The sequence below is a fragment of the Prenolepis imparis genome, unplaced genomic scaffold, assembly GCF_030444845.1.
Source record: "Prenolepis imparis isolate NDT839.2.m4 unplaced genomic scaffold, iyPreImpa1.0 SCAF_4, whole genome shotgun sequence".
NCBI classification, from domain to species: domain Eukaryota; kingdom Metazoa; phylum Arthropoda; class Insecta; order Hymenoptera; family Formicidae; genus Prenolepis; species Prenolepis imparis.
In genome coordinates, this window is record NW_028141162.1 from 6,415,642 (window position 1) to 6,428,304 (window position 12,663).

Below are 12,663 nucleotides of genomic sequence, written 5' to 3' on the forward strand. Positions count from 1 at the left end.
TAAATATCTATAGATATACAATCAGCATACTATATATCTTTTATAAATATCCCACTATCAACAAAAAAGAGTCATTCAAGAAATATAGAACACCATATTAGATACAGTAATTTCTATTTGCTAAAAATTAGCTGTTAAAAAATGCGTAAATTGCAGATTGTACGCAACAACAGACTTTTATATATATTTCCTCTTCTTACTTTAGAAATATCTCTAAAAAAAACGCAGAAATCACGTTAAAATTCATTCGACCACTCTACATTACATTTGCAGTAGCATTAAACAGATATTATGGACTTACTTCTGGATAATCGTCTCTTCTAACATTCGCGGGATAATAATCAACAATTAATGGACGTGGCCTTTGGCCAATACCAGCCGGCTGTTGAAGTCCACACGCTTGCTCCTCATTCGTAATTACTGTCACCAAAGCGTTAATAACCTTTTCGTCTAACGCCGACATAGCTTTGCTCGGTGCTTTCATACGCCTGAGAAACAAAGCGTTCCACTTCTGTCGCAAATATAAGAATAATTGAGCCGTCTCGGGATCGAGCTTAAACACCACCCAATCATCGAGTTTAAAAATAGTCCCTTCATGAGATTCGTCAACTTCCGAATCTGATTCGCTTTCCGGGACAGCTGTGTGTCAATATTTTTGTTCAAATATATATCATGTTATAATAATATAAATTATATATAAAAGATGGAAGAGCGTCGCTTACCTTCAGTTTCGCAGATTATATTCATTGGTAATCTAGCTGGTCCACTAAATAACGCCACAGTTAATGGATTAATGAGTGTAACGACTTTCACGTGACAGAAACGTCCTGTACGGCTCATCTCCTCATAAAGCAGCCAATCGCATGGTAAAGTTTGTACATTAGCTGCATGTGTTTGCGCGGATGTCATCCTCGGAGATTTGGGATAATCTCTCAGAGTCGACGACGGATGGAAGAATACCTTAACTTCTTTTCTGCAACAAAATATAAACACATACATACAGCAACGTTACAGACTGTTAGTAATTATGCTAGCTTCTTAAAATACAAAATACGTACTGCGTTCGTAACTGCATATGCTCACGATCGGCTCGAATTAAATTGGGATACAGGCCCGCGGCCAAGGCCGCTTTCACGACAGCCCAATTCTCTGAATTGGAATTTAAATCCCGAATGTCTCCGGGACTCCTAGCTCTAACGAATCCAGACGCACGCAATTGGCCAAGTAGTTGCGTACGCATTCCGACCACCATCTCCATCACGGGAGCGGAGATGAAATTTTTCTCGCAGAAGGCACGTTCCTTGCCGGCCGCTCTAGCGTTCTGCCAACCCTGGAATGCTCGCAGTACTACCATGTGATCCGAGTACGTTCCGGTGGCGAATTTTTTCCGCGCTGCCGTCAAAGCTCTCTTTTGCGATGGTTGCGACGGTAATATAAAGGGATCTCTGCAATAAATTATTTTTTGTAACATAATGAGAACAGTTATAAATAGTTAATATATTATATAATAATAAATAATAATATATATAATTTATTAAATATAAATAAAATAAATAAAATCAATTAAGCTTAAATTCATATGCATTATGTATTTAAATGTATACTCACTTGTATGCCAAGCTGCAAACGATTGTCAAAATGGGATCTAAACATTTTAGAACGACGGCATATAGCAACATCTTCCCGAGCCTCGGTTCAATCGGCAAATCTAATAAATGACTCCCTAATTCAGTGAGGTCCTCCCATGGATCTAGCGCGTCGATTGTCTTTAATAATTGAACTGCATTTCTGGTCACTACATTAGACGGCGGCTCCAAAGCTTTGTCCAAGAATTCAGCTATAGGTGTGTTTCCTGGCGTTAAATGTTTCGTGAATAAGCACAGTTCTTGCAACGGTAATCGCAGAATCTCGGGTGTTTGATAAGGCTGCATGTTATTGTATCGAACCGAAGAAAATAGACGATAGCAAAATCCTCTTCTACATCTGCCCGCTCTACCTTTCCGCTGCTTTGCACAAGCTTGAGATATCCAGTTGGAGCTCAGTGTACACACATTCGATATAGCATCGAAAGACTTTTCCTTGACCTTTCCCGAATCAATGACGTACACGACATCGTCGATTGTGATACTAGTTTCCGATATATTTGTAGAAAGGATAATCTTTCGTGTACCCTGAGGACTGGGTTTAAATACTTTCTTTTGATCACAAGTTTGCATATTCGAATGAAGTACATATAAATTGTAGCGTAAACCTTGATTCATCCTTTTCTCTTCTGCATTTATTCTTTCTTTCATTGTCACAATATCGTCGTACCCCGGTAAAAATATTAAAATAGAACCAGGCGGCATTTTTGAATGAATGTAAAAGATCAATTCTAACAATAAGTTATAATCTATATTGTCGTCGTTAAATGTATGATGATATATGTCGAGCAATAATTTAGCTTCTTCAGAAAGCGAAGTTGTCTCAACATGCGCTAGTTCATTATTCGGTACCGCGCAATCGTAAGTTTTCATGTAAGCTTCGATTAATTCAGCGCTTTCGGTATGATTCCTGCTCTTTGCCCATTCTAACGCGGTATAATCGTTAACGGCTCTCAAACTAAGATTCGCCCCTAGATTTAAAAGTTGCTCGGTTGTGTTTATACAACCTCTAGCGGCGGCAGCCATCAGCGGCGTTATAGAAGTCTCAGAATGCTGATAATCCACAGAAACATTTTCTGAAAGTATAAAATGTAAGAGTTGCACAAAATTATCCTCTCTGCCATTTACCCAAGCGTCGAAAATACTCTTGTCCATTTCTTCTATCAACCAAGGCTCTAGCTTAACTTTTTCCGGTATATGATCGCTCTGTTGAGCTAAAATCGGAGCGGGCAGCAGATTCTTTTCGCTCTTGGTGTTTCTATTAGGAACCTGGGGTTTATATTGTTTCCACGACTCCAAAGTTTTCTGCTTATCTTTACATTTTAAAAATTCTTTTTTCTTCATGAGCATTTCCTTTGTCATGTAACCGGTCATTTGCAAGATATCCTCCAGGAAACACACATCCACGTCGTAAGATCGTCCTGGGACATTGATGACAGTACATTTATTAAAATACTTTGTAAAGATACTGGTATCCATTGTAGCACTCATAAGTATCAGTTTCAAGGAACGATATTTAACCAACGCGTCCTTTAAGGCTATCAGAAGAAAGTCACAGAATCTGTCCCGTTCATGAACTTCATCGACGATGATATGCGTGAGTGTAGTTAGGGCAGAATCGCCGCCCATTAAAGTTCTAAGTAGTACTCCATTTGTACAATATGTCAAGAGAGTCTTCGGAGCTACTCTACTTTCCAGTCTTATTTGATATCCAAACGTTTGGCCGATTTTCTCATCCCTCTCGAAAGCCACTCTTTCAGCCACAGAGACAGCTGATAAACGTCTGGGTTGTGTACAAATGATTCTACAAGCCTGATGCTTTTGCTGATAGTGTTCCAAGATGTACTGTGGCACCTGTGTAGTTTTACCGCATCCCGTTTCACCCGCGATTATAACCACTTGATGACTGTTCAATGCATTAATAACTTCTTCTCTTGCATTAAAAATTGGTAAAGACTTGCGGAAATGCAATATGTCATAATTGGTTTTTAACTGAGGTACTTGCGGTATGCTATTATTCAGCCTTCCCATTGTCTTAGTGTTTGTATTTACTGCAACAAAAAAAGTGTTCAAAATTAATTAGGAGCTAAGTTTTTATATGAATTAATGATTATGTTAACATATGCTAAATATTCTATATAATTTTCAATTATAAATAAAAGTATATATAAATATACTTGTCATCTATTAGTTTTTTACATACCATCATTATTGAGAGGACGCTCCCTCTCTATTGGAGGAAGCAAGTCTTGGCATTCTTTGTGATTTAATGGAAAGGTCTGCATCAAATTATATATACTCTGCTTCGATGGTTTTCGTAATTTTATCACAGCATCAGCTTGAACTATCGTTGATCCTTCTCTTTTATATACTGTCAAGAATCGATTCATACCTTTCCTGCAAAATGAAAGACAAGATTAAAATAACTCTACTGAAGAAGAGATTTAAAAAAATGTAATTATTATATTCAATAAACGTAATGTGATCATATACCCTCGGCTTTTTGATTTCAGGCCAAGTTCTCTAGCTAATTCATGGATGTAAGCTCTCTCTTCTGCTGTGTACGAAGATGGAAACTCTAGTTCTTTCTGATCTGGAGTATCCAATAACTTTTTTACAGTTAAATTCACTGCTATTCTGGTATCCTCCCCTATAGGGCGATGTCTCTGCTGTTTTCTACGTGGCATAGTGAATGTTCAAATCACCTGTTATAAAAAAATCAATGTTGATTCTAGGTTAAGTGTATTACATTCTCTGCAACATATCTGAATAAAAAAAATGGTTATGCACAGGAGACACCAGTATAAAAAATTATTTTCATAAAATATATTGAAATATTCAATTAATTATATTGATTTGTATTCAATTAATTCTATAACTGATACACAAAACGGATAGCAATTAGAAGGGAATAAAAATTCTACTTCGAAGATGGAGAAATCTGAACGATCGCATCGAACGTAGTCGTCAACAGTTTCTTCAAAGAAAAAAAAACAAAAAAACGCGAACAATTTGCTTACACTCTTACTACTTTGGAGCACCGCAAGGTCATGAATTTCACTCCGATATAACTTGTGTTGATCTCAATAATGTTTGCGGAATGTACGTGAAATTATACCGGAAGGAGCACTCACTCGCTAATAGATGCACGATGCACCCGATTCACCTTGCACGAGAATGCATTTATCTCTTCAGGAAAAAATTCGAACGAATGAAACGACAATCAAAAACGTATCGCGAAATAAATGTTGATCGACAACGACACGACAGCGATATTTCTAGCAACGGTCGTCAGCTCCACCTGCGTTTTTTAAAGCTATATATTCGTACTCGCTTTGAATACTCTACGGATAAGATTGACGTTATATAATTCAATACTTATAATAATACAAATATACATAAATAAATAATGTACAAACTCATATGTACATTTTAATACATATGAAAGAGCGATTCAACGATAACAAAAAAAAAATTACAATTTCAAGAAATCGCGAATAAAACATTTCTTCTATTTCTTTACTTCTGTCATTTTATTTATCTTTCTCTTTATTTACCTCGCTTTTTTAAATTGCAAGCCTTAGGCGAAGATGATGAAAAAGCTGTCGGATTCTACTGTTCTCTGTCATTGTTTAAGCCTAGCGATTTAAGTTTCCGGATCGCGCGCAACACGGCGGCAGTGACGTCGCGATCGTGCGCATGCGCGCGGCGCGAGTCCTCCGTTTGACAGCTCGATCGCGGCGACAGCGGTGCGCGGTTCGTGCGTACGCTCGTACTCGTTTGCGCCGCGTTTTCTCATCTCCCACTGGCCGCGATCTTCGATCGCGGTGAGAGGACGCGCTCTAGACTAGAGACGAGGCAGTAACGGCGAGAAGCTACGAAGAGGTCTTCTCCTCCTCAGGCAGATCCTCGCTGACGACGACGACGACGACGGCTATGTCGGCGATGCCGCGACGCGGCTACGCTTCGGCTCGCCGGCACTCGCGACGGTGCCTGGTGTCCACGGCGCAATGGGATCAGTTGTGATGTGCCTAAAAGCGGACGCGGTCGCGCGATCGACGTGCGTGGAAATGACATATTATTCGTGCGTCTCTCTCGTGGAGAGTTTTTCTATATAGTTGATTAAAAGCAGTCCGGATAAGGATCGTAATTCCGATAAGAGAGGGGGAGAGAACGCGCTCGCGCGAAGGCGAGTTCTCGAGGGGAGAACCACGTTCTTCCTTCCGCTCCTGTGGGAGTGATCGGCGAAGGAATCGCGCGAGAGAACGAGAAAGGCAACCGGCCGATCGATGTGTTATTTGTGATGGGAGTGCCTGCGCGGGGAGCACTCGCGGCGATCGTGGCTGTAACCGCGCTCGCCGTGTACTTCAACAGCCTCGGATGCGGCTTCGTCTTCGACGACATCTCGGCGATCAAGGACAACCGCGACCTCAGGCCCCACACGCCCCTCAAGAATGTCTTCTACAACGACTTCTGGGGTACCCCGATGCACAAGGTGCGAGAGAAAGAGAGAGAGAAAGAGTGGGTATATGTGTGAGAGCGAGAGAGAGAGAACGAGGAGCAACGTCCGACCCTCGGAGGACGCGCGTTCGAGATTCTCCCCTCCTCTTCCCCTCTTCATCATCCCTATAGATGGCTCCCTGCGTATTGATCCGCGAGCGTCCTGTCCATTTCATCCCGATCCGATCCCTCGTTCTCTATATCTTCCGTTTCCCTCGTCTTTCGTCTCCTCGCGTAGATTCTGTCTGACATGGATCAAAATCGGTACAGCGTAGCTGAATTCCGGATTTCCGATGCTCCGATATGCGAAAATAATCCCTGTAATTATTGTTATTAGCGTTAGATTTTTTGCTGTATCTCTAAAGCATCTATAAATGAGATCGCCGAAATTTTATTGATTTTAAAAGAATCGAAATCGATAAAATTTCTAGAAGTTAAGATTTTGATGCTCCTGTTCTTCATAGATAATTTTTGTTTATTGTTTGTATAATAAAAAACACGAGAATTGGAGCACAATATATTTTTTCGTATATATATAATATCGATAATTATTATCTTCGTAATTATATTAATTTAATAAGAAAAAAAAAAAAAAAAACTGGAAAACTATTGTGTAGAACATCGCCTTTACTGATTCGAAATTTTTAAATCTGTTCATTTTTGTTGCATTTTCTTCCTATATGTACATATATATTTTTATATATTTTTTTATTTGTTCAATTTTAGTGTATATTGATTTTATAATAAATGTAGAAGATATAAGAAAAAAAAAATGCAGCTTTAATAAACAGATTTGTTCACCGTGATATTATTTTTAAATTTGTCAGCTTAATAAATTTTCCAATATTAAATTTTCTACACATCAACCATAGCTATTTTATATGAATTAATAGCAATATTTATCCAGTTTAATCAGAAAAATACTCTAACATTAATAATACTATATAAAATAAAAATTGAAAGATATTTATCAAAATATGCAATTTATATTCTTATCTCATTATTTCTTAATTATCTCATAATTTTTCAGTTTTTTATGAGAAATGCATAGTATATTTAATTATTATATTATATATATTTAGTTAAATGCAATGAAAATATGATATGAACTTAATTAAAATTGCATAATTATTTTAAACACAAAAATATAAGATGTATCATTTTTAAATATTATTTAATATTATTTAAAATGTATAGAAAAAATCTATCTTTTTCTTGTACATCTATCTTTTTCTTGTATATCTCTTCTCTACATATGTCTTATGTTTATCTATTAATAATAATTGTAAATTAGTTGATGTGTTCAATTGATCAATTATCAATTTTTTTTCAATAGGAACAGTCGCACAAATCTTATAGACCACTTTGCGTTCTCACATTTCGATGGAATTACCTGATTCATCAACTAGATCCTATGGGATATCATCTGCTAAATGTTATTCTACATGTTGGAGTATGTCTATTATATTTCAGGTTCGTTGACATTACTTTTATTATAATTTACACCTCTCTCTTTCCTGCAATACAGAATTATAGAAAATTGTTACTCTAATCTATATGTAAAATAGTCTTTTATGAAGTTTGCATTAAAGACAAAAAAGAAAATTATGCGTAAAAATTGTTTACAGGACCTGTTTGATGTTTCTACCAGTTGCAGCAAGTTTTGTGTCATCTTTATTTTTTGCTGTACATCCTATACACACAGAAGCAGTATGTAATGCCAAAAATAAGAAGACTTATTATTTGAATTATTATCCTGCAAAAATAATATCATTAATTAAAATATGGCTATAATTATATTCCTAGGTCACAGGAGTAGTTGGTAGGGCAGAAACTTTGTCCTCCTTATTTTACCTGGCAGCTTTAATCACATATACTAAATGTTGCAAAAGCAAAAGATCTACAGGTAATGACTTGACTTTTACTGTATATGTGGTTTACATTATGGAACATTATGTTATTTATATCGGTATTTTACAGGGTGGAAATCCTTAATATTATCTATGTTTTTTGTATTTACTGCAATGTTATGCAAGGAACAGGGAATTACGGCCACAGCAGTTTGTGTATTGTATGAAATTTTTGTTGTACAAAAGGTAAAATATCTCTTGTCAATACTACACATTTATTATATCAAGTACGTCAAAGTTATACTAACTTAATATTTGTAACTTTACTTAGGTTAGAGCAAGGGATATTTTCTTAGCACTAAAGTCAGCTTTTGGTGGTAATAAAATTTCACCTGCCTGGTCAGGCGAGGGTACAAAACGTTTGACCGCCCTTACACTTGTTACATTTAGCCTGCTTATCCTACGGTTACATATAATGGGCTCAAAGTTACCTGTATTTACCAGGTATTGTTGTATATATGCATGTAATTGTAAGTAACTTTATTTGCATACTATAATTAATATGTATATACCTTTTATAGATTTGACAATCCTGCATCAGTTGCTGCGACACCAACAAGACAGCTTACATATAATTATCTCGCTGCAGTGAATCTAAGACTGCTATTTCTTCCAAGTGATTTGTGCTGTGATTGGACAATGGGGACGATACCATTAGTAGAAAGCTTTGCCGATGCTCGTAATCTCGCAATTTTAGGTACTCATGGAACTGTACTAGGATTGCTTGTGACAGCTGTTGTAACACGTAGCAGACAAACATCGGTTATTCTCATTATGGTTAGTAAAGATAATTAAAGAATTAGATATAATGTAGAGAATTTAAGTAATTGAATAATGGTGTGTGTTTGTTGGAATAAGGAAAATATGTGATATCACGCATGCTCTAGAACATTTGTATACGTGTGGATTTTTCATAATTAACAATACTAATAGCTAATGAGTATGTGTTGTGTTTCCAAAATAATGCCTGCAGAGTTTAGCTATGATGATACTCCCTTTTTTACCTGCGTCAAATCTTTTCTTCCCGGTCGGATTTGTAATTGCTGAAAGAGTGTTGTACGCACCATCCATGGGGTTTTGCATGCTTATTGGATATGGATGGAGCATCTTAGCAGACAAGAAGTAAGTTGACTCGTCTGTGAACAGTAATTCAATTTGTATGGATTAATCTTTTATGGATTGTAGAAAAAATATTTTATTATATAAATATACGTATCATCTTTTAGATGCAAGAAGCTGGTGCTATTTTTACTTATAACGCTTCTGGCAGCGCATACGACGAAAACATTTGTTAGAAATTACGACTGGTTAGATGAATATTCGATATTCATGTCCGGCTTGAAAGTGAATGATAGGAATGCCAAATTATTTAATAACGTGGGTCACGCGTTGGAAAGCCAAGGTCGCTTTAAAGAAGCGTTAAATTTTTTTAATATGGCTGTACAAGTTCAAGGCGATGATATCGGAGCACACATTAATGTCGGACGAACTTATAATCATCTGAAAATGTTCAAGGAAGCTGAAGATGCATATTTAAAAGTAATTAGTATTACTGAATTTATGCAAACTTGTCCAACTCTTTCGATGTAACTTGTATTCTCATATATTTTTTGTTTTGTTTTTTCTAGGCCAAGTCGTTACTACCAAAAGCGAAACCGGGAGAATCTTACCAAGCGCGTATAGCACCAAATCATTTAAATGTGTTTGTTAATTTAGCTAACTTGATAGCTAAGAACGCAACTAGATTAGAAGAGGCTGATTTATTATACAGACAAGCGATCAGTATGCGCGCGGATTATACTCAAGCATATATTAATCGCGGCGATGTTTTAATTAAACTTAATCGTACAAAGGAAGCTCAAGAAGTTTATGAGCGAGCACTATTTTACGACAGTAATAATCCTGATATCTATTATAATGTAAGTATTGAATGGTTAAAACAGAAACACATACAAAGAAATACATTATACACACATATATATATATATATATATATATATATGCTTAAAAAAATGTTTTAAAAAAACGACTTGATATTATTAAAAAATTAAACTAAATATATATAAGATTGACATTTCCACAGCTTGGTGTTGTATTCTTGGAACAAGGAAAAGCATCCCAAGCTTTGGCATACTTGGATAAAGCTTTAGAATTTGATCCAGAGCATGAACAAGCATTACTGAACTCTGCTATATTACTCCAAGAATTGGGACGAGCAGAATTACGTAAAGTAGCTAGAGAGAGACTTCTGAAGCTCTTACGGAAGGTATGATTGCTTTTTTTTTTCAATTGTTTATAAAACTATAATTATATTATTAACGCGAACTTATCTATTGCCTAATTATAGGATTCTAATAACGAGCGTGTACATTTCAATTTGGGAATGTTGGCCATGGATGATCAGGATAGTGGTAGCGCGGAACGCTGGTTCCGCAATGCCGTTGCATTGAAGGAAGACTTCCGTTCTGCGTTATTCAATCTCGCATTACTGTTGGCAGATGAGCAGCGTCCGCTCGAAGCGGCACCATTTCTGAATCAATTGGTCAGGTTTCATCCAGATCATGTGAAAGGCCTAATCCTTTTGGGAGACATTTATATCAATAATATAAAAGATCTAGATGCTGCGGAAAATGTAAGATATCAAGCGCAATTAATTTTTTTTTCTTTTTTGTTAAAATTTGCACAATATGCAGAGATCTTATATATCGTACAACCAACAATAGAGAGAATTATTTGTATCGGCAATTCCATTAACGTTAACATTATTATTTCAGTGTTATCGCAGAATACTGCAATTGGATCCTATCAATATTCAAGGATTGCACAATTTATGCGTCGTGATGGTGGAACGGGGAAAATTGAGTTTAGCAGAGCAGTGCCTGGAACACGCAGCCGCTCTAGCACCGCATCAGGATTATGTGCAAAGGCATCTTTCGATCGTGAGAAACCGTATAAGTCGTCTACCACCGGAACAACGCGACACCGACGTTTTCGACGATTCCTTTTGGAACAGTTACGTGAAGGACATACCCTTCAATACCGTCGAGCCGTCAAGCGGACAGTTCATAGGAAAGACTGAGTCCGTTTTCGCGAATCACGTGACAGTTCACAATCACATAGGAAGTAAGCAGAGCAATACCAATTCCTTGAATAATCACATTATACATTTGAAGGGTCCATCAAAACCTGCCCGAGCGATGAGCGGCGCCAGTACGACGGAAACGAAAGATGGACAGAGTCCCAAACAAACGACAGTCCCTGAACTGAATATCGTGGAACCTACCACGGACAGGGTTTTCGATAGGGTTATAAGCGCTGATATAACAAAGCTAGATATCGCGCAGAAACACAGTTCGAAACATGCGACGTCCGACCAGTTCAATCAGAGTGCAGCCGCGACGATCAGCGGCAAGCAAGGAATTCAGCAGACAAAGGACAGCGCGTTGTCATAGTGTTAATGTAAAATCCGCCGAATACTGTAAAGTTATATGCGTATAACGAAAGGTTATGGTGGTACAGTCATATAGAGCTAATGTGTGAATATAAAATAAATACAGAGTATTGTTTTATATGCTGTATAAAAATAGGACATTTTATAAAATATATTTAAAAGAATTGTGCATTTTTTATATTTTACTCGTACGTATCTCCTCTCTTTTCCTTCAATTTCCATACTTTTAAATCATACGCGATTATAATAAATTCTAATAATATTAATATAATGATATTAATTATAATATATGAATCTTAAATTTTTCGAAGATCTCTTTAAAAGAGATGTTAACTAGTAACGTTTCAGGTATATAGCTTTATAGATATAGAAAAATTGATATGTTAACGATATTATAGTAAAACTCAAATCTCAATTATGTTTATCGATTCGATATATTTTAATATCCGAGATAGACACGTAGATAATATTTATCACTTTTTTCAAATATAACTTGTTCAAAAGGTCATCGTCCGATCGCCAATTTAGTCCATGCATTACCTGCAACTTATTATCGATTGCAGCACGAAAGCAAGCCGTTGCGGGTTGTAAAGTAGCAAAGTAATGAATCAAGTTGGCTTTCATGTTCATCGGATGCCAGACTGTTGAAACATCATACAGCATGCATGTGAAAGTTACAAGACTTTTACCCTATCACGCCCCTCACCCACGGACGAAACGTATTAACGCGTTGGTGTGTGTATGTAATGTAAAAAAGTCCCGTCTGATAAATATGGAAATGAAAACACGAAGTTTACAATATATAGGGTGCCTGCGAATTACCCCCAATTTTATTCCTTATTTTATTTCTATCTACGCGAGACACATTAAACAAAATTGCAATAATTATTCTTTTTTTTTTATTACTTAAGTTCACATATACACGTGTATTATTTTTATCATGCCCTTTAAAGCATATTTAATTTCATACATTATTAGTGTTTGATTTTTTTTTTTTTTTAATATTTATTTTATATCCGCATGACTCTGAAATGTTGGATTTATTTCAGAAAATTTTTCAGAATATATATTGCAAGTTAAAATATATTATATTTTTGTAAAGGATATTTTTCCAAAAAGATTCATGTAAAATTAAACCCAAGCAGAGAGGAGGGGTAAA

The 12,663-nt window shown here is 36.4% G+C and overlaps 2 protein-coding genes and 1 long non-coding RNA gene across 7 annotated transcripts in view; 1 reads left to right on the top strand and 2 right to left on the bottom strand.

The window, feature by feature from the left end:
* Positions 1-97: 97 nt before the first annotated feature.
* On the bottom strand, positions 98-5,377 carry LOC145935444 (3'-5' RNA helicase YTHDC2). 4 transcript variants are annotated; one of them, XM_083036812.1, is made up of 8 exons: positions 5,201-5,377; positions 4,137-4,348; positions 3,847-4,040; positions 1,609-3,694; positions 1,059-1,445; positions 723-973; positions 302-639; positions 98-213 (listed from the first exon to the last, which is right to left on the bottom strand). In XM_083036812.1, exons 2-8 carry the CDS (start codon positions 4,328-4,330, stop codon positions 202-204), a joined length of 3,462 nt encoding a protein of 1,153 aa, XP_082892938.1. In that variant the 5' UTR covers positions 4,331-4,348; positions 5,201-5,377; the 3' UTR covers positions 98-201. The 4 variants fall into 4 exon arrangements, with proteins under 4 accessions (XP_082892938.1, XP_082892936.1, XP_082892937.1 ...); XM_083036810.1 differs by lacking the exon at positions 5,201-5,377 and adding an exon at positions 4,664-4,978; XM_083036811.1 differs by lacking the exon at positions 5,201-5,377 and adding an exon at positions 4,568-4,978.
* Positions 5,378-5,946: 569 nt separating this feature from the next.
* Positions 5,947-11,668, top strand: LOC145935445 (protein O-mannosyl-transferase Tmtc3). 2 transcript variants are annotated; one of them, XM_083036814.1, is made up of 14 exons: positions 5,947-6,138; positions 7,480-7,616; positions 7,772-7,853; positions 7,950-8,049; positions 8,124-8,239; positions 8,325-8,497; positions 8,575-8,830; positions 9,027-9,175; positions 9,280-9,592; positions 9,682-9,972; positions 10,137-10,319; positions 10,401-10,685; positions 10,828-11,132; positions 11,227-11,392. In XM_083036814.1, the coding sequence occupies exons 1-14, from the start codon at positions 5,947-5,949 to the stop codon at positions 11,252-11,254; spliced, it is 2,610 nt and encodes an 869-aa protein (XP_082892940.1). In that variant the 3' UTR covers positions 11,255-11,392. The 2 variants fall into 2 exon arrangements, with proteins under 2 accessions (XP_082892940.1, XP_082892939.1); XM_083036813.1 differs by having other exon boundaries at positions 10,828-11,668.
* The window catches only part of LOC145935450 (uncharacterized), a 30,140-nt gene continuing 26,553 nt past the window's right edge, over positions 9,077-12,663 (bottom strand). Inside the window, exon 4 of the long non-coding RNA XR_014425226.1 lies at positions 9,077-9,189. This is a non-coding gene — a long non-coding RNA (uncharacterized LOC145935450). The remainder of the gene's footprint in view (positions 9,190-12,663) is intronic.